The sequence below is a fragment of the Chrysemys picta genome, chromosome 6 (genome assembly GCF_011386835.1).
Source record: "Chrysemys picta bellii isolate R12L10 chromosome 6, ASM1138683v2, whole genome shotgun sequence".
In the NCBI taxonomy this organism is placed as follows: Eukaryota; Metazoa; Chordata; order Testudines; family Emydidae; genus Chrysemys; species Chrysemys picta.
In genome coordinates, this window is record NC_088796.1 from 79,406,517 (window position 1) to 79,434,369 (window position 27,853).

At 42.2% G+C, this 27,853-nt stretch overlaps 1 protein-coding gene across 3 annotated transcripts; it reads left to right on the top strand.

Annotated features, from left to right (window-relative positions):
* Positions 1-1,167: 1,167 nt before the first annotated feature.
* Positions 1,168-26,531, top strand: CTXN3 (cortexin 3). Of its 3 annotated transcripts, none has more exons than XM_065599311.1 (2): positions 1,168-1,287; positions 26,068-26,531. In XM_065599311.1, exon 2 carries the CDS (start codon positions 26,166-26,168, stop codon positions 26,406-26,408), a length of 243 nt encoding a protein of 80 aa, XP_065455383.1. In that variant the 5' UTR covers positions 1,168-1,287; positions 26,068-26,165; the 3' UTR covers positions 26,409-26,531. The 3 variants fall into 3 exon arrangements, with proteins under 3 accessions (XP_065455383.1, XP_005303115.1, XP_065455384.1); XM_005303058.4 differs by lacking the exon at positions 1,168-1,287 and adding an exon at positions 13,838-13,976; XM_065599312.1 differs by lacking the exon at positions 1,168-1,287 and adding an exon at positions 25,705-25,826.
* The last annotated feature ends 1,322 nt before the right edge of the window (positions 26,532-27,853 follow it).

Here is a 27,853-nt window from a genome sequence, read left to right on the forward strand (position 1 = left end):
TGTGTGTATCAATTTTGTAGTTGAAGTTATGAATATTGGCTCTATACTCTCTGTATTTCAAACTTATGCTATGCTGTTGGGTGACATCCCAGACAAACTGGTGTTAGCTCTGCCTAGCCTGCTTGATGGCCCATTAAGGACCATCAGCTATACAATGGACCCATTGAGAGAAGGCAAATATGCCTTGAGACTCAGCAAAGTATGCAGGAATTTGCCCATGTGACTCCAGACTCCATTTTGCTGTAATCTTTCACAGTAAGAACAAAGAGGTGTTCTTACACCTGGAAAAGACTATGTAAGGCTGATGCCTCATCTCCAACTGGTCTTCAATCCTGCTTCATACCTCTGGAGGAACTTTGCTACAAGCTGAAGCTTTGAACAAAGGACTGAGGACCCATCCCAGCGGGGGATGTATTCCAGAGACTTGATTTGAACCTGCAGTTTATTCTATCACTGCTGCAAGCCTGAACCAAGAACTTTGCCATTACTGTATGTAATTGATTCCATTTAACCAATTCTAATTCTCATCTCTATCTTTTATGAATAAACCTTTAGATTTTAGATTCTAAAGGATTGGCAACAGCGTGATTTGTGGGTAAGATCTGATTTGTATATTGACCTGGGTCTGGGGCTCGGTCCTTTGGGATCAGGAGAACCTTTTTCTTTTACTGGGGTATTGGTTTTCATAACCATTTGTCCCCATAACGAGTGGCACTGGTGGTAATACTGGGAAACTGGAGTGTCTAAGGAGATTGCTTGTGAGACTTGCGGTCACCCAGTGGGGTGAGACCGAAGTCGTCCTAGTCTGGCTGGTTTGGTTTGCCTTAGAGGTGGAAAAAACCCCAGCCTTGGGCTGTAACTGCCCTGTTTGAGCAATTTTTCCTGAGCTGGCACTCTCAGTTGGGTTCCGCCAGAACCGCATCATCACAGGGCTCGAGCCGGTTTTGCATTGTATTGTTAAAAGGGAACCCTTATGTATTGAACCCGGCCCTTGTTGCTGTCAGCTCTGCCTGGTAGAAGGGTTACACCTACTATTGTTATAAATCATACACAAGAGTACTGTAACTGAAATATATGAGCTGTGAAAAATATTTCCCCACTATTCTCTTTCAGCTATGGTAATCTCAGCTGTTGTAAATATAGCAAGTACAAATTGTCCAAATAAATCTGATTTTCAAATTGACACTGTCCCCTTTAACTAGAAAAAGCAATGTGGGCAGAGCTGGCCTTTTGCATTTCTGGAAGAGTCAGCAAGAGGACGCTTTCATCCCATTCCCACCCCCACAAGTAAGTGACTTATTTTAAATAATAATAATCTTTTTTTTTTAGAAAGTGGGGGAGAATTATTTGGCTGGTACCAGCATCCTCTGCCGAAACCCATGTGGAGCACTGCATAAAATTTCAACAGAATGGGTTTATTGATAGAGACATTTCTTTCTCTCTCCCCCTCCCAATCCTGAAAAGGTTACATGGTTGTGAAAAGGGACAACTCTTGCAACAAAGATGGAAATCTTGAAGCAGGAAAACATACTGTCATTCAAATCTCTCCATGTGCCAGCACTTATATCTACTATATCTATTGCTACTAAGACAATACCATCTCATTTCTGACCTGTAGCTGTCTGTTCTACTGAGTTATTGAAAATCAGGATAAAAATCATCTAGCAGAAAACTCAGTGTTTTGTCCCTTACCTCTCTCCTACTTGTATTCTTGTTTGATGCTACGAAGCTGTTTATATTATTCTGAAAGGACTTTCAGGGACTATTAGCTAATGGAATTAGGAATGTTAGGGAGGAGTTATATTTTTTTAAACAATAAAGTCTGTTCAGTGCTGTTACTGTTTGTGTGTGTGTCTGTGTGTCACTTGGACATAAAATGCTGCTTAAAGGCACACTAGCTGACATACATTTCAGTTATCAAGCAAAATCATAGTTCTTATTTAATATACTGTAATGCCCTCCTTAAGGGTATAGATCCTAATTCAGTATTTTAATTATCAGAGCAATAGTAGTAAAATTTCACATTGCTAGTTTATTGGTTAATAAAATGTACTAATGAAAAAATGGAATTATTCATGCCCTTTTATTCTGCCATGGACACATGAGCTGTAATTTTAAGTAGTTGTTTTCTTCCAGAGCTGCCTGTCATGGGTTGTCCAGTACCCTTTTAAATGCATATAGCATTTATCACTGCTGTATTGCATTCAGATTTTTACACAGCAATTTACATAAACCACTAGGTTTTTTGAGGGAGGGGAAAGCAGAAATGTTTAATATTTTTTTACAATAATCTTTGTTTTGGCAGCAGAAATGTGTTATGTTAGACCTCACTTTCAGGCTGCATTAAAAGAAACAGAGGAATGCAAATAAAATAAATTCAGTTTGAAATGTTGATTATATAATGAATTATTTAAATGATATTGTGGTGCTCTCTTTTTGTTTGATACCCCTACAGCACAAACAGAGTGCAAATCAAGTTGAAAATAAATAAATCAGTGGTGCAGCATAATATGCAAGTTTCAGAGTAGCAGCTGTGTTAGTCTGTATCTGCAAAAAGAACAGGAGTACTTGTGGCACCTTAGAGACTAACAAATTTATTTGAGCATAAGCTTTCGTGGGCTACAGCCCACTTCTTTGGATGCATAGAATGGAACATATAGTGAGGAGATATATATACACATACAGAGAGCATGAAAAGGTGGGAGTTGTCTTACCAACTCTGAGAGGCCAATTAAGTAAGAGAAAAAACTTTTGAAGTGATAATCAAGATAGCCCAGTACAGACAGTTTGATAAGAAGTGTGAGAATACTTACAAGGGGAGATAGATTCAATGTTTGTAATGGCTCAGCCATTCCCAGTCCTTATTCAATCCTGAGTTGATTGTGTCTAGTTTGCATATCAATTCCAGCTCAGCAGTCTCTCGTTGGAGTCTGTTTTTGAAGTTTTTCTGTTGTAAGATAGCCACCCGCAGGTCTGTCATTGAATGATCAGACAGGTTAAAGTGTTCTCCCACTGGTTTTTGAGTATTATGATTCCTGATGTCAGATTTGTGTCCATTAATTCTTTTGCGTAGAGACTGTCCGGTTTGGCCAATGTACATGGCAGAGGGGCATTGCTGGCACATGATGGCATATATCACATTGGTAGATGTGCAGGTGAACGAGCCCCTGATGGTATGGCTGATGTGATTAGGTCCTATGATGATGTCACTTGAATAGATATGTGGACAGAGTAGAATTGGACCTAGCGAGGGGAATTAAAAGCAATAGTAAGAGGTTTTACAGCCACATAAACAGGAAGAAAGCAAAGAAAGAAGAAGTGGGACCGCTGAAGACTATTGCCGGAGAGGAGATCAAAGACAATCTAGGCATGGCGCAATATCTCAATGAATATTTTGCGTCGGTGTTTAATGAGGCCAATGAAGGGATTAGGGATACTAGCACCATTACAGAGGGGCGTTCGGGATGGGGGATTACCGTATCCGAGGTAGAAACAAAACTTGAACGCCTTAATGGGGCTAAGTCGGGAGGACCGGACGATCTTCATCCGAGAATATTGAAGGAATTGGCGCGGGAAATAGCAGGCCCGTTAGCGATGATATTTAATGAATCTGTAAACTCGGGGGTGGTCCCGTTAGACTGGAGAATAGCTAATGTGGTTCCTATTTTCAAAAAAGGGAAAAAAAGTGATCCGGGTAACTACAGGCCTGTTAGTTTAACATCTGTAGTGTGCAAGGTGTTAGAGAAAATTTTGAAGGAGAAATTAGTTGAGGACCTGGAGGGTAGTGGCAATTGCGATAATTTACAACATGGTTTTACGAAGGGCAGATCGTGCCAAACGAATCTGATCTCCTTCTTTGAGAAGGTAACGGATTTATTAGATAAGGGAAATGCGGTGGACCTAATATACCTGGATTTCAGTAAAGCGTTTGATACTGTACCCCATGAGGAATTATTGGTTAAACTGAAAAACATGGGGATCGATTTGAAAATCCAGAGATGGATAAGGAATTGGTTAATGGGGAGAATGCAGCGGGTCGTATTGAAGGGTGAACTGTCGGGTTGGAGGGAGGTTACCAGTGGAGTTCCCCAAGGTTCGGTTTTGGGACCCATTTTATTTAATCTATTTATAACTGACCTCGGAACCGATTGCAGGAGTAGGCTGGTAAAGTTTGCGGATGATACGAAGGTGGGAGGCGTTGTAAATTCGGAAGAGGATAGGGATATCCTGCAGGGAGACTTGAATGAGCTTGTGAATTGGAGTGTCAGAAATAGGATGAAATTTAATAGTGAAAAGTGTAAGGTGATGCATTTGGGGATGACCAATAACAATTTTAGTTACAAGATGGGGACGCATTGGTTAGAAGTAACGGAAGAGGAGAAGGACCTAGGGGTCCTTGTAGACCGCAGGATGACTATGAGTCGACAGTGTGACGTGGCGGTGAAAAAAGCCAATGCTGTCTTGGGATGCATTAGGCGAGGTATTTCTAGTAGGGATAAGGAGGTCCTGCTTCCGTTGTACAAGGCGCTGGTGAGACCTCATTTGGAGTACTGTGTGCAGTTCTGGTCTCCCATGTTTAAAAAAGATGAACTCAAACTGGAACGGGTGCAGAGAAGGGCCACTAGGATGATCAGAGGAATGGAAAACCTGTCGTATGAAAGGAGACTAGAGGAGCTTGGGTTGTTTAGTCTGACCAAGCGAAGGCTGAGGGGGGATATGATTGCTATCTTTAAATATATTAGAGGGATTAATACAAGGGAGGGAGATGAATTATTCCAGCTTAGTACTAACGTGGATACGAGAACGAATGGATATAAACTGGCCGTGGGGAAGTTCAGGCTTGAAATTAGACGAAGGTTTCTGACCGTTAGAGGGGTGAAATATTGGAACGGCCTTCCGAGGGAAACGGTGGGGGCGAGGGACTTGTCTGGCTTTAAGATTAAGTTAGATAAGTTTATGGAGGGAATGGTTTAATGGTAAAACATAGTTGTCAAGGAAAACCAAGCAATGGTAGGTAAATAGCATAATGGCTAAAAGGGGTCAGGATGGAGACTCTTGCCTATATGCTCGGGGTCTTACTGATCGCCATATTTGGGGTCGGGAAGGAATTTTCCTCCAGGGCAGATTGGCTGAGCCTCTGGAGGTTTTTCGCCTTCCTCCGCAGCATGGGGCAGGGATCTCTAGCAGGAGGGTCTCTGCCGATTGAGGTCACTAATAACAGGATTGGGGACTTCAGCAGCAGAGTCCAGGGAAGGGGCGGGGATGGTTTTATGGCCTGCAGCGTGCAGGGGGTCAGACCAGATGATCATAATGGTCCCTTCTGACCTTAAAGTCTATGAGTCTATGAGTCTATGAGAGTTGGCATCGGGGTTTGTTACAAGGATAGGTTCCTGGGTCAGTGGTTTTGTTCAGTGATGTGTGGTTGCTGGTGAGTATTTGCTTTAGGTTGGGGGGTTGTCTGTAAGCGAGGACAGGTCTGTCTCCCAAGATCTGTGAGAGTAAAGGATCATCTTTCAGGATAGGTTGTAGATCTCTGATGATGCGCTGGAGAGGTTTTAGTTGGGGGCTGAAGGTGACAGCTAGTGGTGGTCTGTTATTTTCTTTGTTGGGCCTGTCTTGTAGGAGATGACTTCTGGGTACTCGTCTGGCTCTGTCAATCTGTTTTTTCACTTCAGCAGGTGGGTATTGTAGTTTTAAGAATGCTTGATAGAGATCTTGTAGGTGCTTGCCTCTATCTGAGGGTTTGGAGCAAATGCGGTTATATCTTAGAGCTTGGCTGTAGACAATGGATCGTGTGGTGTGTCCTGGATGGAAGCTGGAGGCATGTAGGTAAGTGTAGCGGTCAGTAGGTTTCCGGTATAGGGTGGTATTTATGTGACCATCGCTTATTAGCGCAGTAGTGTCCAGGAAATGGACCGCTTGTGTGGATTATATGCAAGTACATCTTCTGAATTGTCATGGTGAAATAGCTAGTGAATTAAACACCACCTTTTGATTAAGGTTCTTATCTATAGCACTTTCTAAAAATGGTATGGTAAACTCAATGTGATTTGCAACAGGAGACATTTTTGTTGATTTTGTAGAAGTGCCATAATTGAACTGTTTATGAATAGTGCCTGAAATTGGCAATACTATCGCCTAGGCCATACATCCTTAAACTTAAAATGGATAAACAAAAATATAAGAAAGTGCTTCATAACCTCTTAGAAAATCTTAGCTCTTTGGTAACTTCCAGTCATACTCATCTCACCCCAATGGTGATTCTTGTCCTCTCCCTTCCTCAACTTTCTCTGTATACAAAAATGCTTAATGAGAAGATGAAATGTGAGTCCCACCTCTACCTGAACCCAATTTTAAGATCCTTGGTAGATGATGACTATATAAACAGGATTTAGACTAGTCTCATTGATGCGGTATCTGTATGCTGGATGGTATAAAAGTGGAGACTGTTTAAGCTACTATAAAATGGTCAGGGCAGATCAACTAGAAAAGGGAAAAAGCACAATATCCAGAATAAATTCAGTTTAAAATGTGGCTTTTCCCTAAGCCACATTGACATCTTACCCTCTTCACTTAACTTGGTCGGATTATCAGACATATCTAACTTAATCATTTCTCTGCCATTGTGGGGGCCTCTGGCACTGGTGCATATCTTTGCCTGTGGCACATAATAGTCCAGTCTTCTATAGATTGTAATATTTTGGTCTAATTTTAGTGCTGTGTTTAGTGTGTGGGTGGTGTTGGTGGCCTGTGATATACAGGAGGTCAGACTAGAGGGTCTGGTGGTCCCGTCTGACCTTAAACTCTATGACTGCAAATTATGGGAGGTAATTGTCCTATTCCATTCAGCACTGGTGCGGCCTCAGCTGGAGTACTGTATCCAGTTCTGGGTGCCATACTTTAAGAAAGATGTGGGCAAATTGGAAAGAGTCCAGAGGAGAGCAGCAAAAATGATAAACTATTTAGAAAACCTGACCTATGAAGAAAGATTAAAAAGTGTTAGCCTCGAGAAAAAGAAGACTGAGGAAGGACCTGATAACTGTCTTCAAATATGTTAAGTGCTGTAATAAAGAGGACAGTGATCAGCTGTCCTCCATATGCAGGACAAGGATTAATCAACTTAATCTGCAACAGATTTAGTCTGTATATTAGGAAAAACTTCCTAACTATAAGGGTAGTTAAGCACTGGAATAGGCTTCAAAGGTAGGCTGTGGAATTCCTGTCATTGTAGGTTTTGAAAAACAAATTGGACAAAGACCTGTCAGGAATGGCCTAAGTTTACTTGGTCCTGCCTCAGTGCAGTGGGTTGCACTACATGACCTTGCAAGGTCTCTTCCAGCCCTATACTTTTATGATTCTGTGATTGCTGCAAAAAGGTCTTTCAGGCCATATATCCATCCATAACTGGGACTAATACAGTACTGCCAACTCCATACATTCAAAAACCCAGAGTCAGTCCCCACCCCCACCCTCAATCCCCCACATGGCTTAAAATCATGAGATTTTCAAAATAATAAATTTGGGGTTCTTTCTATTTGTCTTGTGTTTTCTGAGTCTTTAAGGGTTCCCACTTGGAAGCTTTTCTCTGCAACCATAAGGATTTTTTTTAAAATGAAAGTTGAAATACTCGCAATCACCTGACTCCAGGAACTGGGGCTTTAATTAAAACAGGGCTTAAGGGTGTGCCAGTACTAGAACTTTGTGGCCTGGGAGGAAGGAGTAAGGGGGAAAACTCTATGTCCTCCAAGCACCTATAAACATCCCAATTCCAGCTTTGTTTTTGGAACCAAAATGTGATCCACAGTGTTTATAATATATGTACCAGAATATTCTCATGGTGCCAGACAAATACATAGAGGGGATAGATTCTTACAGGTGTCTGAGCCAGCCAGAGGCCTAAAGGCCAACTTTCAATGAAAAACAAAACATTAATTTTCTTATGGAAAATATAGTTTTACACCTGTGGTGATGGAGCTGGCAGGAATGTCACTGAATCTCAGTGAATGTGGCATCTTTGCTAAGATCCTCACACTTGTGAGTTTTTGCTCAAAATCAAAGTGGCTATGAAAGATTTATAGTTACATTTAAAAAATGCTTGTGTCTATCTTTGAATGCACACTGATTTCTGAACTGATGCCCATATAAATATTGATCATAATTATCATTAAACCACTTTTTATAGGAGTTGTCAAGAATAATGTAGTTCTTCACATCAAAACAAGTTAAGAATATGGAAAATATTACAATGGTATTATCTTAGAAAAACTGCAAAGAACACAAAAGCACAATGCACTAGGGAAATACAGTTTAATTTTTTCTGAACTGATTCAAAATGGAAGGTTTCAGATTAGTTCAATAAAAATGAAATATTCCAGTTCAGACTGAACCGAGCAGAAACAAAATATTTCATTTTGATTTTCCTGACAGAAAATTGAAAAAATTCAGCACAACTGAACACAACACAAATTTCTTGTGGAAATTTTTTATTTTTTGCAGAAACTGCATTTATCATCTGAAAACTATTCTTGCAGAAAATTCATGACCAATTATACCTATTATTTTTTATCCTTTTTCTACCATTGCAAATAGATAACAAGCATGCTAGGAGTAAGTATAATGAATTATTTTAAAGTTAATTGTATTGCATTTTACTTGCCATTTTATAACCATAATTTACAGCTCTATTTAACTTGCACTCGAGTCCCTTGAATATTAAGAGATTCAATGTTTTAGAGTCTGGATGGAGGGGCAAGAGGAGTGTGTCCAGAGAAGCTACTAGATGGAACTGTAGGGTTAGCTTGAGTTCTAGGCCAGTCTCAGAGACTCATGACAACAGAAAGTCCACCAGAACAGGATGATGTAAGTGTCAAAAAACTTTGCAATGTGGCCAACACAGTCCCCAAAGTAGAAAATCTTGGCCTGAGGAGGACTATGGGGAGAGTCATCAGGGATGCACTAGAGCACTGTGCCCTTCACAGCATCTGCCAGGGGAGCTCCAGTGGATTTCACCTCCTAAAAATTGAGTGTTCTCTTTCTTGTCCGTCTCCCTTTCCCCCAAGAAAACAATGAGGGAAGGGTAGATGTGAAGCTAGCTCCTGCCCTCATTTAAGATGGATTTGACTTGGAGCATGGAGGGGGCCAAGCTGGCTTAGGGAAGTATAACATCTCCCTGCATCCATTTCAGTGAATCTGGCACACAGCCTATTTTCAGAATGTCAGAGTTGACATGTTTGTCTGCCACAAAGTTAGTGCTCAGTCCTGCTTTAGGATACCTAAATGATCATCACTACAGACCTTGTAAAATTAGCCACTGCTGGAAAATGCATGCCTAGCAGCCAGTCTGACAAGATACATGGCAATGAGCAATAGACCAAGAGCAAGCCATTAGCATGTTCCTCTGGCTTCCCTTCAGTCAATTCACATGGATGTAGAGTCTAACTGCAAAGGAGTCTGTAATCCCCAGATACACCTCTACCCCGATATAATGCGGCCCGATATAACATGGTAAAGCAGCGCTCCAGGGGGGAGGGGCTGCACACTCCGGCAGATCAAAGCAAGTTCGATATAACGCGGTTAGATTTTTTGGCTCCCGAGGACAGCGTTATATCGGGGTAGAGGTGTATTTGAGAAAGTGAGTTGGAGATAAATGGGCTATTGATTTTTTTTCTTTCATTCTCTTGCTCACTGTCAGAGATTCAGTCTGTCGGTGACAGCAGCATTGGTAATCTCAAACCTGCTTGCATATCTTAGAAATTTCTCTAGATGTATTCCTACAGAATGTTTGCAATATTCTGTGACTTTCAGATCTGTAAGTTTTGCACAGCTCATTTTGAGTGACATGGCAGGGTGCAGAGTGAATCAAAATGATTAGGATTCTTCCAGTGATGTGGCGGCTTCATGGTAACTATTGGTGCAGAAGTTTCATTGGGTCTCTGGATGACATTTTATTTGTTCATAGCCTTTTGGAAAGGTTGTGCAATAATAACCAGCTAACTTAAAAGGATACCTTCAGACCTATTAATAAAATCACACCAAGAACATCCCTTGAACACCAAATAAAGTCAGATATAGAGATGCTGTAGTTTAGTACTGTAATTAGAATTAATTAGTGGGATGGTTTGAGTATTACCTTTAGAGAGCAATTAACTAAAATGGCTATAATAGATTTTTACCTTGCTGTTCCTACAGAGTGTTTTCACCAAATGTGATGTATGTAATCTTCACAAGCACAGCTCTACTATGCCATAGTTACAAAGAGAAATCTTGAGGTCCTTGCTGTGGCAAACCCCAGTGCAGTAAAGTGTGAGCACAATAGAGTAAGGACATAAGGATTTAAGCCCATGGTAAATACCATGGGACAATTGTGGGAGGTATTGTTAATTTGGTAACTACAGCACAGTGATGCCATTGCTGACATCAATAGTATCCAAGGCCATGCATTAAAGCCCAATAAACTCACTGGAAAGACTCCCATTGACTTTATTGGGCCTTAAATGAATGTCACGGTTGTCATCTGTTTGTAAGACTTTTATAAAATACAAAACAAAGAAGATAAAATGAATCTTTAAACCCATTGTTTCATCAATTCTCTCTGTCCTCATGTTTATTAGCCACAAACTGTGCATTCATTGGAGCATACATGGGTTCAGAGTTGTGACTCTCTACAAGGAAGGGCAGACCAAAAGAGAAAACATTCATGAATGACAGGTTCTAAATAATTGGAAAATATCTACAACTTTGTTTAATATAGTAAAACAGCCTCTCACTTAGTTTTCCTCTTGGATCTAACAAGCCTCTTCCATCCTGCCTTTATCTTTTGGTTGTTGTGTGTATTCATGCTGATCCTCTAGCTAGGAGAGAAACTGGGTAGATTAGTATACAAAGGCTAAAGCCGGTGTCACAAAGGGAATAATTCAATAAGAAGTGCTCAGCAGAAACAGTTTATTCTTTAAAAACACAAAAGTACCTCCCGATAACCCATATAACTTTGCTGGGATCACAAAGCTGTCCTGAACTGGGCTCTGCTTAGTAATCCATTTTTAGTGAGGCAGTAGTGTACTACCTCTGTGCTACCAAGACTGTGAGGCCTTGGCTAGCTACACGTATAAGGCCTGGTCTACACTACGAATTTAAGTCGACTTTAGCAGGGTTAAATCGAATTAAGCCTGGACACGTCCACACGACGAAGCCCTTTTTTTTGACTTAAAGGGCCCTTTAACCCGGTTTCTTTACTCCACCTCCAACGAGGGGATTAGCGCTAAAATCAGCCTTTACGGATTGGATTTGGGGTAGTGTGGACGGAATTCGACGTTATTGGCCTCCGGGAGCTATCCCGCAGTGCTTCATTGTGACCGCTCTGGACAGCACTCTCAACTCAGATGCATTGACCAGGTAGACAGGAAAAGCCCCTCGAACTTTTGAATTTCATTTCCTGTTTGCCCAGCATGGAGAGCACAGGTGACCATGATGGAGTCCCAGGATCGCAAAAGAGCTCCAGCATGGACAGAATGGGAGGTAGAGGGAATTAAAATCAACAAAAGTGGCTGTGCATCAGGGAGAAACACAAACAACTGTCACACAGAATGGCCCCCCCAAAGATTGAACTCAAAACCCTGGGTTTAGCAGGCTGTTGATTTCACGGAGGGAGGGGGAAGCAAATGAATACAGAACAAATCTGGTGCATCTATTTTTTACATCTTAAGCTGGCAGCAGACGGTGCAGCATGACTGATAGCCCTCGGCATCTTCTGGGTGCTTGGCAGAAGATACTGTAGTGCGACTGCTAGCCATCATCGTCAAGACGGTTCAATAGGACTGCCGGCAGGACTGAGTCTCCAGGAGACAAAGCATGTCTGCCTAGGTACCTATGATTGAACTGGAGTACGACGATGACGGATACCGGTCGTAATACACCATCTACTGCGAAAAGGCAAGGGGCTGCTGCTGTGTAGCAATGCAGTACCACGTCTGCCAGCACCCAGATGACATAGGGTGATGGTGAGCTGAGCTGAGCGGACTCCATGCTTGCTGTGGTATGTTGTCTGCACAGGTAACCCAGGTAAAAAGGCGCGAATCGATTGTCTGCCATTGCTCTGACGGAGGGGGAGGGGCCTGACGACATGTACCCAGAACCCCCCGCGACACTGTTTTGCATCATCAGGCATTGGGATCTCAACCCAGAATTCCAATGGGCGGCGGAGACTGTGGGAACTGTGGGATAGCTACCGACAGTGCAACGCTCCGGAAGTCGACGCTAGCCTCGGTACTGTGGACGCGGTCCGCCGGCTTCATGCACTTAGAGCATTTTATGTGGGGACACACACAATCGACTGTATAAAACCGATATCTATAAAACCGGCTTCTATAAATTCGACCTAATTTCATAGTGTAGACATACCCTAAGTTGTACTACCTTCCAGTATAATTAAAGCAGCACAACACCCTAGTGTGGACACAGTTATACTGGTTTAATTAGGTTTATACTGGTATAGCTTATTCCTGTACAGGAAGGGGAATAAGCTATACTGGTATAACACTGTTATTTCAGTATAACTGCATCCACACTAGGGCTTGTACTGGTATAACTCTTTCAGTAAAAAAAAAAACCACCATACCCATAATTGAATAGGTACACCTGTACAAAAGCTGTGCGTAGACCAGGACTAAAGCTCAGTACAACCCCTGTTTCTGCATCCATGCTGCCGCTCCTCCCCACCTGGTTCTGGAGCCACAGGGCTCTTATAGCAGTATATGTGGAATTTTGCATGTGTGTGATGAATGAGTGGAGATATTATTCCTCTTTGTTTACTATGGTGAAATCAGACAAAACATTAAGGGCCAGATTGCGTGTAGTCCTTACACGGGCCTGCAGGGATGGAAGGGGGACCACAAAGGGCCTCCCTCAATAACCATCGAAGCACCTTGGGAAACGGATTGTGCCTTAGATGGGAAACAATTTGTCCTATGATGCTGCTGCTGGGGGGATTGGTTCCACACTGCCCCCTACACAGGGCTGTGGCACAAATGCCCTGATCTAACCATAAATTGTTCAGCCTTTCCCCTGCCCCCCCCAAGCCCCTTCAAAAAAAGTGGAAACCAGGGGAAAAACTGATTTAAACACTGTGTCATTTACTTGGCACACCATTTTAAAACTAGCGTTGTTTTCTTTCAGGAAGGGAAAATAAGAACCATGTTGCTTTACAGAGTGTTTTTTCCTGAAATAAAGCAGCTACTTTATTAAGGGAAGCTTTTGTACATGGCTTGAAAACAAATACAGCTTCCAGGAAAAAAGAAATGCATCGAAATAAGTTTAAAAACAATCAACAGCTATGTTGACGGGTGCATGCCAGATGCCATTGCCGTCAGGTTATTTTTATATAGTAAACGTAGCCGAGAATTACTCTCACACATTGTTTTTTAGAAGTCTTCTAAGTAAGGAGTTTTCCTGAAGGTCACAAACTGTAATCAGATTGGCAGATGAATGCTATTTGTCTAATATTGACAGTAGTCCTTACAGTAAAAAGAGAAATACTGGTAAATTTATGGCTTTAATTTTAGCAAAGATATGGGAATGCCCTGTGATTTTTTTTTATTTATTTCCTGTACTACTTTTGAATGTTAATATTCTCCTGAAGACAGATTGCTAGGCTGCTGCTCTACTCAGTGAAGCAGAATCTACTGAAGAGTTGCTGAGGCAGAACTGAAATCATGCCTCGCCTCAAAGAAACGACAGTATTGTCAGCTAATTATTTCTAACACACAAACAGCATTCTTGTATGACATTGTTTTTCATGTAAAATTCCAAGCCTTTTAAAGGCAGCTCTAGTGCTTAGGTGTTCAGCCAGGTTCTTTACAGCCCCTGCTACTTTGCACTTACATTACGAGCAAGGTGAAGAAGAATGGAAACTAAAGATACCTGTAACTACCCGTAACAGCTGCAGAAGGAAATGGGTCGGCTTTTCTCTCGACTAGATGAAGGTACTTGTATAACAAAAACTGTACGCCCAATTGTACTTATTTATTTAATAAATAATCTTTATATTTTACATGCCTGGTTAATACTGTTTATATGCAATATTTCCTGGATAGAAGGTAAGAATTTGTGACATGGAGATCTAAAACCTACTAAAATTAAATGTATGTAAAACAAATAATACAAAGTATATGTGACCTGTACTGTTTTTTTTATGTTTATTTTTTTGAAAAGTTCATTAAGGTTAACAAAGTTAACCTTTACTAATGCAAGAAAGAGGAATGTAAAATATATTAGTCTCATTGAGCAGCAGATTTCTTAATTTGGAAAGATTTGTAATTGTAATAGGATTATTTCTTCCCAGTGGGATCCAGCCTAATCAAATATTTTAATAACATGTAAAGCTTAAAGGGCTTTAACATTTAATATATTATGGACGTGTCGTAGCAATATGCAATGGGGAAAGAATTACAATGCTAGCATTTCTAAATTTTGTTAGCTACAATGCTAGCTGTAAACTTTTTAGAAGGAAAAGTACATGGAGACAAAGGGAAAAGGAAATAGTGTATTTTGTATGGTAGGTTCAAATTAGGGGCCAGGTCCTCAGATGGTGTAAATCCATTGAAGCTATGCTGATTTATACCAGCTGACTCCCACATGCTGTTCCTTTTGTTTAAATCCAGTTAGCCAGTAAAGTGAGCAGTTACTTCAATAAAGTCAGTTGCTGATTCTGGCACTAAGCGCGAAGAAGCTCGTGTGATGTTTATATGTAAGGAAATGCTGTGACTAATCTGCTAAACTAGAAAGGATAGTATAGAAAAATAGTACATGTGGCTGTGACACAACTTAGGTCTTGCATGCAATCACATGATTTACATTACACTAGATAAGCCATAATGGAAACCTACGTGTGCCATTAAATACATATACTTACATTACATTATGCATACTTGTAAGGCACCTTGTGAAGTCACAGAGACAAATTCTGCTCTTAAGAATGAAGTCAGTGAGTTTGCATGGGTGTAACCAAGGGCAAAATTTGGTCACCAAGTTTTATCTTAAAAGCAAGGATATTCCCACATATTCCCAGTCCTAACGTTTATTATTTATACATTTTACAGTTTTCAGGGGCCAAATTCTCTGCCACAATAAATCTAAAGCAATTAAATCAATGGCACCTGTGGCCATTTACACCAATAGAGAATTTGGTCTGATACGTCAAAGTGCGTCAAAGCTCTTTAAATTGTGTATCTATGTGCTGAGGACTGGCTTTAGCTGGTCAGATTCCTCCACTGATCCAGCTCATTTTAAAGGTATTTTAAAATGCCTGTTAATTTTAGGTAATTTGCATAAAACTGTATAGCAAGTGATTTATTAAACAATAGAGATAAATGTCACCTGGAACACATTTAACCTGGAATTTCATTTTTAGTCTATGGAAAGGGAATTTTATATAAAAATAATATACATATATAAATAATATATAAATATAAAGATAAAATAATATAAACATAATAATTCCAGGATTTTTATCTCTGAATTTCCTTTGCTGATGTCTTTAAAAGCCTGGAGATTATGCATTCTTCATCATACCTAGAAACAAAGTGGTGTTAATCTGTGTAACACCACTGACCAGTGGAACTACTTCAATTTATAGTAGATGGGGTCTAGCCTAGAATTTCATTTGCTACCGAACATCAAATGTATTTCAAAAATTAGGCGGTTTTGTAAATATTTGACTCTGTTCACTGCAGTGTTTATACACAAATATAGTATAAGAATTGCAAAAAACACAACACATTGAATGGTAAAGGGTGAGATTCTAATTGTACAAAAGTTAGCAAATTGAGATTTCAGGTTCCTTCTTGTACATATACGTTACAAGAGTCTTTCATAAAACAAACACAAATCCTATATTCAATTATATAAAATACTATTTTATATAAATGGTAATAGAAAAAGGTGCAATTTAAACATAACAGTGCAAAGTCCAATTTAGTTACAAACACAGTGGTTTTGGAAGAGTGACGTTTAAAAAAACAGTTCCTTTCCATTGTCCTCTTGATCGATCGGTCCATCAGCCCTCATAGAGAGAGCACCGATCACAATACGCCATTCATGTTGTTCAGCCACTCGCTGGCCAGGCTGTCAGTGGCTCCGGACACCTAATTGGCATAGCACACCGCAGCACAGAACCCCTGAGCTCAAGTGATCTACTAGCCTTAGCTTTCCAAATAGCTGGGATTACAGGCACACGCCACCATGCCCGACTCTTTTCCATTAGTCTGTTATATTATTTTCAAAATAAGAAGCTTGAAAGCTTTGCCAGGAACCCTAAAAAGAAATCATTAAAAAACACGACCATTTTCAATGAAAGTTTTTTGCCTTTTTCAAAACCAAATGTTGGAAATCCTAGAAATGCTGATTTAAGGTGCACTGACCTTAACTCTGCTTGCATATTCCTGGTAGCCTGTGTCCCAACTTTCTAAAGCAGTTTAATGTATTCAATAAGTGCATCTGTATCAAAGCTAGTTACCTTCTCAACTCCATATACTTGGGTGGTTTCACTCCTGCAAGGGCACCTCAAACTTTAACAAACTTCAGATTTGCAGGTAGGCGGTTTCTGTAGCATGAGATAGGTAACTGAACCAGCAATGATATACAGGTTTACAGCATCCAGAGTAGACTGTTCAGTCATTGTAGATTGGGTGAGTCTGGGTGAAACTAGGGACAGGTCAAAATTTGATTGATAATGATAACCTTGTCACAACCTTAATGATGGAGAGAGACTGTCCAAAAGAGTGAGAGATCCTAATGTCATGCAAATGTGCAAGGGAACAGAGTTAAGCTGGCTGTGGTAACCCTAATTCTGTTTCCTGACTTGTTTGAAATAAAAGTTCAGTCCCTATGTAGCAGTGACATGGTCCTTGGTATGTTTCAGTTATTGTTCCAAGGAAAATGATATATTACATTAAAACAGATCTCCACTGATTTCTTCAAACATCTCTGCCTAATCCACAAAAACAAAACAAAACCTTCTGGGCTGGCATTAATCATAAGCATTTGAGTTCTTTTGTTTTAAAAAATGTATAACTACGGCGACTGAGTGACTGAGATTGAAAGTGCCATCTGAGCCAGAACTATAATAAAATGAGCTAATGGTTATTTGCATGTTAGCAAGAATGAACGGTAACAACAGAGACGGATGTGGACAGAAAGGTATTCAATTGTGTACTCATTAAATGAAAGATTATTCATATCTGTGAGGAAATCATTTCAACAAGAAATTGAACTTGAATGTCTTTACCTCTAAAAGCTACTCATCAAGTTAAAGGCTAATCTGTTTGTGCAATCAGTCTTAATTCTATTTAAGTCATATAGACAGCAGCCTGGTGTTTAGACAAACCTCTGTTTATAATATTTTTTCCCTTGAGGATCTCTAATCCAGGTAATAACCTGGCCCAGCTCTGGCTGGCTTTTAAAACCAACAATAAGAAACATATTCAGATCACCACAGTCCTACTCTTTTTTTGATCATCTGATAGCTGCCACTTCAGTCGTAACTTTCTGTGATGCCTATAATGTATTCCTCTCTGGATCAATGTATACATATGCAATATCATTATTTCAGTTTGACACCATTATCATCAATGTTTCAGAAACCACTGCATAGACAAGAAGGTGAAAAGGATGGGGAAGGATGGTTTTGTGGCTAATGGAAAAGTGGAAAATCTGGCTCCTATCACTGACTTTACTGCTTTACTTCCTGTGAGCCCTTTGGCAAGTCACTTAATCACTCTCTGCTTTCATTTCTCAATCTCTAAAATGGAGATGATAATATCATTTGCATCATGATATCTCACAGAAGACCCAGTCAAGATCTAGGCCCTATTGTGCTATGTGCTGTACAAACAAACAGAAAGACAGTCTGTGCTCCAAGAAGCTTGCAGTGTAAGATGCCGCCACCACCACCCCGAAATCTGTACATGAAAAGGACCCTGTATGCACAGACCTCCCCAAAACTATGTGGAAAAGTTGCTCAGCTACTTCTGTGGCACCGTACCTTCCATCTCCCAGGCCCCACAAAGATCTCCCCAGGAATCTAGGATCTATACTGGGAAAGGGGATGGAGGCTGGAGGAGAAGAGGGTAGGTTGTGGATGGGATGAATGCACAGGTGTTTCCCAGAGAAGATAATACAGCCTGAAGTTGTATTAGCATTTCCCTGTAGCCCCCTATACTGGGGGCAACTGTTGCCATGAGGAGTCCCTGGTACACAGCTCCAATGGAGTCACACTGTCAGAGTGCTGTAGGAAGTTGCTAGAATCACTTAGCCAACTCTTTGAGAGCCAGGGATTCCTACACAAAGGGAACCCACAGTTGCTCAAGAATGGTGCAAAGGAGCTGGACTGGGATCTGAGAATCTGTCCCTACATGTTTGTTTGCTCTATGGGCAGTGTAAGATCTCTGAGGTCCTTAGGTAGTCATTTCCTTGCTTTCAGAAAGGTGAGTTTTGTAAATGATGTGAAAGATAGGCACTTTGTTGTCATTTAGCAACATTTTGTTGTTGGATTTAACTTTTATATTGCAGTGGCCACAGTTAGGATCAGAGCCCCATTGTGCTCCAATGAATTCCAGTATGAACTTAAGGAGAGACCCTTTGTGCTCCAAAAAACTTACAAGCTTTAGTTAAGTGTTGGCAAGACTTATGCCTAAGAAGTAGCCTTAACTGGCTTTTATGATTACTTTTTTTTTGTGTTGGTGCATGTAGTTGTAGCATGATAACGAGAAGTCTGGGGTTGAAAGACTGCCAAGTCCAAAGCATGCTTCACACTTCTGTTGATACGTAAAATTAACTAAAACCAGTTATGGCTATGAGAATGATTACCCAACACATCTGCAGTCATTCAGCACACACCCCATTTTTGGTGCCTGTTCAATCCTTAAAGAAAGTAATTAGCACACAAGCTTTAATAATTCATCAAATGATTTTGAAATCAGGTTTCTTCAAAGAATGCAAAGCATTTGTGTTTTACTGAGCAATATAGACCTGCTAAGTTTAAAATGAGGTTTTTCAAGCACAGTAAAAATCTGAACTTTCTTGAGAGGTGAAAATTTTCCATTTCCCACCATCCCCAACATCCTTAGCCCATTTTTAGATGATTGTACATTATTGAATATATGTTTCCAAACCTTTCCTAAAATACTCAAATCTGTGCTAAAAGCAAGCATGACAAAATGTATCTCCAAAAGGTAGTTTTAGGAGAGACTTTCAAGCCCCAATTCAACAAAGAATTTAAGATTGTGGTTAACTTAAAGCACATGCTGAAGTCATTGTAGTCTTTGAGACTTAAGCATTTGCTGAAGTGCTTTGCTATCTCAGGGCTTTAGTGACTAAAATGAAGGTTTTTTTGTAGCAGTAGTTTGTTTTCAGCCTTCATTATAGCATCATTGCCACAATGTTATAATCCTGTGTCTCAAATCCTGTGTCTCAAAGATTTATCATTGGACCGTACTTACATTTTCTCCTCCATTTATCATCTAAGATCTGACACTTTTATTAAACTGCTTGATCTTAGGGTTACAGCTCTTTTTATTAGCCAGGCTCGCAAATTTTTCATCAGCTGGTAGCTGGAAATATACTTTCAAAGATTTGAAATTAACAACTTTTATATACATTGGTTCAGGAATTAATAATTGTACAGCTGTGACATTTGTTCTTTTATTACATCTTCCATCGTTTTATTTGAAGTATATGTGGTTTTAAAATTACGCTTTATGTGTAATTATATAAGTGTGCTTTCTCAGTACCACATTCAGTGGTAATTATTTTTATTGACATGTGCTTGTAAGTCATTACTGATCAGGTCTCCATTGTAAATGACAGCTAATTCTCAATGAATTTAAATGGCAACACAAAAGTTTTGCTTCTTTCCACAGTTTTGTGTCCTTCCTCCTAGCTCAGGTTCAATTTTGTTTAAAAACAGTCTCTTTTCTTACCATTTGCATGAAGTGCTCTTATTGTAGCCTATTGTGCTAAATTGGGGACAAACAGAGATAACCTGTAGCCATCATACCTCATATGGATTTCATAATCTAGGTAGATTTAGGCCTTGCCAATGCCTGAGGTAAGATTTAGGGTATGTCTACACTATGAAATTAGGTCGAATTTATAGAAGCCGGTTTTATAGAAATCAGTTGTATACAGCCGATTGTGTGTGTCCCCACATAAAATGCTCGAAGTGCATTAAGTTGGCGGACCACATCCACAGTACTGAGGCTAGCGTCGACTTCCGGAACGTTGCACTGTGAGTAGCTATCCCACAGTTCCCGCGGTCTCCGCCGCCCATTGGAATTCTGGGTTGAGATCCCAATGCCTGATGATGCAAAAACAGTGTCGCGGGGGGTTATGGGTACATGTCGTCAGGCCCCTCCCCCTCCGTCAGAGCAACGGCAGACAATCGATTCGCGCCTTTTTACCTGGGTTACCTGTGCAGACAACGTACCACGGCAAGCATGGAGCCCGCTCAGCTCAGCTCACCGTCACCATATGTCATCTGGGTGCCGGCAGACGTGGTACTGCATTGCTACACAGCAGCAGCTAATTGTCTTTTGGCAGTAGACGGTGCAGTATGACTGGTAGCTGTCATCAGCTACCTGGGTGCTGGCAGACATGGGGCTGCATTGCTATTCAGCAGCAGCCCCTTGCCTTTTGGCAGTGGATGGTGTATTATGACTGGTATCCGTCGTCGTCGTACTCCTCAGTGAGTTCGGTCAGAGGCACCTGGGCAGACATGTTTTGTCTCCTGGAGACTCAGTCCTGCCGGCAGTCCTATTGAACCATCTTGACGATGATGGCAAGCAGTCATAATACAGCATCTTCTGCCAAGCACCCAGAAGATGCCGAGGGCTATCAGTCATGCTGCACCGTCTACTGCCAGCCTAAGATGTAAAAGATAGATAGATGGACCAGATTTGTTCTGTATTCATTTGCTTCCCCGTCCCTCCGTGAAATCAACGGCCTGCTAAACCCAGGGTTTTGAGTTCAATCTTTGGGGGGGCCATTCTGTGTGACAGTTGTTTGTGTTTCTCCCTGATGCACAGCCACCTTTGTTGATTTTAATTCCCTGTAAGCCAAGTCGTTACTCGCCCGCCCCTCCCTCCCTCCCTCCCTCCCTCCGTCAGACAATAGTTTTGCGCCTTTTTTCAGCCCAGACGCCGTAGCACTGGGATCATGGAGCCCGCTCAGATCACCATGGCAATTATGAGCACTATGAACACCACGCGCATTGTCCTGGAGTACATGCAGAGCCAGAACATGCCAAAGCAAAACCAGGCAAGGAGGCGATTGCAGCGTGGCGATGAGAGTGATGAGGAAATTGACATGGACATAGACCTCTCACAAAGTACAGGCCCCAGCAATGTGCAAATCATGATGTTACTGGGGCAGGTTCATGGCGTGGAACACACCGATTCTGGGCCCGGGAAACAAGCACAGACTGATGGGACCGTATCGTGTTGCAGGTTTGGGACGATTCAGAGTTGCTGCGAAACTTTCGCATGTGTAAGGGCACTTTTATGGAACTTTGTGACTTGCTTTCCCCTGCCCTGAAGCGCCAGAATACCAGGATGAGAGCAGCCCTCACAGTTGAGAAGCGAGTGGCGATAGCCCTGTGGAAGCTTGTAACACCAGACAGCTACCGGTCAGTCGGGAATCAATTTGGAGTGGGCAAATCTACTGTGGGGGCTGCTGTGATCCAAGTAGCCAACGCAATCAAAGACCTGCTGATATTAAGGGTAGTGACTCTGGGAAATGTGCAGGTCATAGTGGATGGCTTTGCTGCAATGGGATTCCCAAACTGTGGTGGGGCGATAGACGGAACCCATATCCCTATCTTGTCATCGGAGCACCAAGCCACCGAGTACATAAACTGCAAGGGGTACTTTTCAATGCTGCTGCAAGCCCTGGTGGATCACAAGGGATGTTTCACTAACATCAATGTGGGATGTCTGGGAAAGGTACATGATGCTCGCATCTTCAGGAACTCTGGTCTGTTTCAAAAGCTGGAGGAAGGGACTTTCTTCCCAGACCAGAAAATAACCGTTGGGGATGTTGAAATGTCTATTGTTATCCTTGGGGACCCAGCCTACCCCTTAATGCCATGGCTCATGAAGCGGTACACAGGCAGCCTGGACAGTAGTCAGGACCTGTTCAACTATAGGCTGAGCAAGTGCCGAATGGTGGTAGAATGTGCATTCGGACGTTTAAAAGCTGGCGCAGTTTACTGACTTGGATAGACCTCAGCGAAGCCAATATTCCAATTGTTATTGCTGCTTGCTGTGCGCTCCACAATATCTGTGAGAGTAAGGGGGAGACATTTATGGCGGGGTGGGAGGTTGAGGCAAATCGCCTGGCCGCTGATTACGCGCAGCCAGACACCAGGGCGGTTAGAAGAGTACAGCAGGGTGCGGTGCGCATCAGAGAAGCTTTGAAAACCAGTTTTGTGACTGGCCAGGCTACAGTGTGAAACTTCTGTTTGTTTCTCCTTGATGAACCCTTCTCCCCTTTCCCCCACCCTGGTTCACTCTACTTCCCTGGTAAACTAACCACCCTCCCCTCCCCCCTTCAAGCACCACTTGCAGAGGCAATAAAGTCATTGTTACTTCACATTCATGCGTTCTTTATTAATTCATCACACAACTAGGGGGATAACTGCCAAGGTAGCCCAGGAGGGGTGGGGGAGGAGGGAAGGAAAAGGACACACTGCAGTTTAAAACTTTAGAACTTTAACACTTATTGAAGGCCAGCCTTCTGATGCTTGGGCAATCATCTGGGGTGGAGTGGCTGGGTGGCCGGAGGCCCCCCCCACCGACTTCTTGGGCGTCTGGGTGAGGAGGTTATGGAACTTGGGGAGGAGGGCTGGTGGTTACACAGGGGCTGTAGCGGCGGTCTCTGCTCCTGCTGCCTTTCCTGCAGCTCAACCATATGCTGGAGCATATCAGTTTGATGCTCCAGCAGCCGGAGCATCGACTCTTGCCTTCTGTCTGCAAGCTGATGCCACCTATCATCTTCAGCCTGCCATTTGCTCTGTTCATCCTGCGATTCAGCCCGCCACCTCTCCTCTCGTTCATATTGTGCTTTTTTGCACTCTGACATTGACTGCCTGCACGTATTCTGCTGTGCTCTGTCAGCGTGGGAGGACATCTGGAGCTCCGAGAACGTATCATCCCAAGTCCGCCGTTTTCTCCTTCTAATCTTCTTCACTAGACTCTGCGAAGGAGAAACATTTGCAGCTGGTGGAGGAGAAGGGAGAGGTGGTTAAAAAAGACACATTTTAGAGAACAATGGGAACACTCTTTCACGTTAAATTTTGCTGTTCACATTATACAGCACATGTGCTTTCGTTACAAGGTCGCATTTTTCTTCTTATATTGAGGGCCTACCGGTTTGCTGTGAGAGATCACTCATGCAGTGCCAGGCAACAGAATTCGGCTTGCAGGCAGCCATGGTAAGCCACAGTCTTTTGGCTTTTTTAACCTTCATAATATGTGGGAATGGTTTCAAACAGCAGCGCCCTCATTTCCCATACCAAGCACCCGTTGGGTTGGCCATTTAAAATGCGTTTGCAATGTAAAAGGAGGGGCTGCGGTTTCCGGGTTAACATGCAGCACAAACCCAACTACCCGCCCCCCACACACACACCAATTCTCTGGGATGATCAATTCACCCCTCCCCCCCACCGCGTGGCTAACAGCGGGGATCATTTCTGTTCAGCCGAGCAGGAACGGGCAGCTCTGAATGTCCCCTTAATAAAATCACCCCATTTCAACCAGGTGACCGTGAATGATACACTCTCCTGAGGATAACAAAGAGAGATAAGGAATGGATGTTGTCTGCATGCCAGCAAACACCGGGACCATACGCTGCCATGCTTTGTTATGCAATGATTCCAGACTATGTCCTACTGGCCTGGCATGGTAAAATGTCCTACCGTGGCTGACGGGATAAGGCAGCCCTCCCCAGAAACCTTCTGCAAAGGCTTTGGGAGTACATGAAGGAGAGCTTTCTGGAGATGTCCCTGGAGGATTTCCGCTCCATCCCCATACACGTTAACAGACTTTTCCAGTAGCTGTACTGGCCGCGATTGCCAGGGCAAATTAATCATTAAACACGCTTGCTTTTAAACCATGTGTAATATTTACAAAGGTACACTCACCAGAGGTCCCTTGTGTGCCCTTAGGGTCTGGGAGCACGCCTTGGGTGAGTTCGGGGTTACTGGTTCCAGGTCCAGGGTGATAAACATATCCTGGCTGTTGGGGAAACCGGTTTCTCTGCTTCCTTGCTGTGAGCTATCTTCATTGTCTTCATCATCATCTTCCTCGTACCCCGAACCCGCTTCCCTGTTGCGTGATTCTCCATTGATGGAGTCAAAGCACACGGTTGAGATAGTGGTGGCTGCACCCCCTAGCATGGCATGCAGCTCTGCGTAGAAGCGGCATGTTTGTGGCTCTGCCCTGGACCTTCTGTTTGCCTCTCTGGCTTTGTGGTAGGCTTGCCTTAGCTCCTTAATTTTCACGTGGCACTGCTGTTCGTCCTTGTTATGGCCTCTGTCCTTCATGGCCTTTGAGAACTTTTCTAATATTTTGCCATTTTGTTTACTGCTATGGAGTTCAGCTAGCACTGATTCGTCTCCCCATATGGCGAGCAGATCCCATACCTCTCGTTCGGTCCATGCTGGAGCTCTTTTGCGATCCTGGGACTCCATCATAGTTACCTGTGCTGATGAGCTCTGCGTGGTCACCTGTGCTCTCCACGCTGGGCAAACAGGAAATTAAATTCTAAAGTTCGCGGGGCTTTTCCTGTCTACTTGGTCAATGCATCTGAGTTGAGAGTGCTGTCCAGAGCGGTCACAATGAAGCACTGTGGGATAGCTCCCAGAGACCAATAACATCGAATTCCATCCACACTACCCCAAATCCGACCCGCAAAGGCCGATTTCAGCGCTAATCCCCTCGTTGGAGGTGGAGTAAAGAAACCGGTTTAAAGGGCCCTTTAAGTCGAAAAAAAGGGTTTCGTCATGTGGACGTGTCCAGGCTTAATTCGATTTAATGCTGCTAAATTCGACCTAAACTCATAGTGTAGACCAGGCCTAAGAGAAATGTAAGTACTGTAGGCAGTGCTGATGATTTTGGTAGGGGACATTCTTACAGCCACATTTGGGCACCCATTTGAATACATTTCACTTTACTCATTGATTTCAGTGGGATCATATGCAAGGATGGCTTGATCTGGCCCTGAGTCAGTACTGACCTGATGACACTACATAGCACTACGGCATGCTGTGAAATGTGAAACCTAGCTTCTGACTCACTGTACTTATTAAAAGATCATAGGTTGAATTTCAGCATGAGGTAAGGGCATTAACTAATATGTTGGGCTGCATTTGAGTAATTTCAGTCTGCCTCCCTATAATTCCTCTTGTTTCAAATGGAGAAGCTATTTTGCCTGTCTTTTATAAATGCCATGTTGTGCTATGGGCACAGAATGACTGCCAGCATTCAGCTCAGAGGTGTCTGCATTTCAGTTGTATGTAAGAGATCCCTGTCTGTGTCATCTGGGTCCATTTGGGATCATTGTAGATAAAGGTGTTAAAATTTTTTATTAGTTTCTGACCCTCCTCCTCCAAAACTGCTGGCACAGTAATGACACTCTCTTTTCCCAGGTGGAATGAGACACAGTCTGCTTCAGACCTGTCCTTTCGGTAGCTTACCTTTTAGCAGTGTTCTCTGAGCAATGTGATTGGAACCCTGACACTTCCCCTTGAAGAGAGGAAAAATTCTACATCAATCCAAATGGTACATGATCAGATTTATGACCCAGTGCTTGGCCATCTTATAGACAAGATGTCTGTTCATGATATTTAACAGTAATATTAGGCCTTTCATATTATGAAACCAATAAATATGTTCAGAAAATAATAATAGTGGAATGGAAACAACCATGGTGTTCTTTCCCATATGCCCTCTGCATTCAGATGAGACCACACACAAAAATAAGGTGCATTCATAGCTAACATTTTTCCCCCTTCCCCTGCAGATAACACAAGTACATCTAAGTGACTTCTACCATGGCCTCAGCAAATTGATGATGAAATAAGGAAACTGTGGGATTACTCCTTTCAGCTTCCCTGGACAATGGAAGGAGAGCCTATCACCTCTACTTTGTTGCCACCTGGGAATGTTCCACAAGACGCTAGCTTGACCCTGGAGCAGAAAACCACATTTGTCTTTGTGATCTTATTATTTATTTTCTTAGGCATCCTCATTGTCCGATGCTTCCGAATTCTCTTAGACCCCTACAGAAGTATGCCCACCTCCACCTGGGCTGACGGACTTGATGGGCTAGAGAAAGGCCAGTTTGATTATGCCCTGGCTTAGACTGAGTACTCAGAAATACTATTTAGAGGAGTTTGGTTTAAAAAAAAATTCCTGGAATGTAGATTTATTTCCCCCCAATTTTCTCAGATATTATAAAACCTGTCTTGCATGACTGCACAAAATATTAATTAGTTTTTAAATAAATGTCAAAGCGAGTTAAACATTTTCCCCTTCATTAGGAGACTGGTGATTCTCCTAATGGAGGGAAAAATAAACCTACAACTGCGCTTCAAAACATATTGGAACAATATATAACATAGATGGCATCTTATGCCTCAGAATAATACTTTGATTTGTAGTTGCTGGAGAAAGCCTTATTGTTTGAAAGTAGCTTTTTTACAAGCATCAGTGGATTTACAGGTGGGGTAGGAATGTTCTTTTATGAGTTGTATGTGGTGATTAAATAAACTTTTAAAGCTTCACTGACTTTTAAAATACATGTACGGGCGGGAGAAGGAGGGGTGAAAGGAAGTTAAGGAATCACATAGCAACCATTTGGCCTAGTGAGACTGGGCCTATTCCTAGCTCTGTCACTCGCCTGCTGGTGACCCTGGGAAAAGTCACTTTACCACTCTGTACCTCAGTTTCCCATTTGCAAAATGGGGATAATGATGTAACATTCTTTGAGATCTACTGACATAAAGCATTATGTAAAAGTTAGGTCTTTTGATTATTATCTAGCCATAGTATTCTGTATTGAAATGATGCAGACTGGAACCTCAAGGTCCCTGTGCATCTCTTTCCTTTTATAACATGCACGGGGGGGGGACTCAGATCAAATTTCCTCATGCCACAATCACAGCACTTCAAAGCCGCTCTGGCTTATTCCTCTGCCATTCAATACAGCTACACCTAACACATAGAATGTAGCTGGAGTTCATGCAGATAATTCCCAGTTGCTATTGCCAGCTCCAGAGGGCAGAGAGGGTTCTTTATTGTGAAGCCTGATACCTCCAACCAAGGTGACTCCTCAATTTGCATGAGACACGAGGGCTGCTGTCCCTTAGGAAAATGAATAATGCTACCACTGCTGGCACAGAGTATTGACCCCGGTACACAAGAAACAATGAAGTACATCAACCCAAACCCAGCAAAGGAATGACACACCCCAAAGTAACAATATAACAAAGGGAGAGCTACTGGGAGCAGGAAAATAGGACCTAGGGAAGGATAGGGTTAAGGTTAACTAATAAGTACTAACATATCAACACTCCCAACACTTTCTAGCCTACAGTTTTCTCCCTGGCACTTTCCCCAGGCACAGGGTATACTGAAGATGAATCTAGAGATGAGTGTTGCAGCGCCATGAATGCTGGCCAGCTTAAACAAAAAAAGCCACCTTTTGACTAAAGCCAATTGCTTGACTACACTTACAGTTTTATATTAAAAATATTTGAGAGACCAAATAACCAAGTTTAATCAGTTTATTAGTGAAAGACAAAGCA

Coding starts and splice junctions, on each gene's coding strand:
- CTXN3 (XM_065599311.1), top strand. CDS start 26,166: ATGGAAGGAGAGCCTATCACCTCTACTTTGTTGCCACCTGGGAATGTT.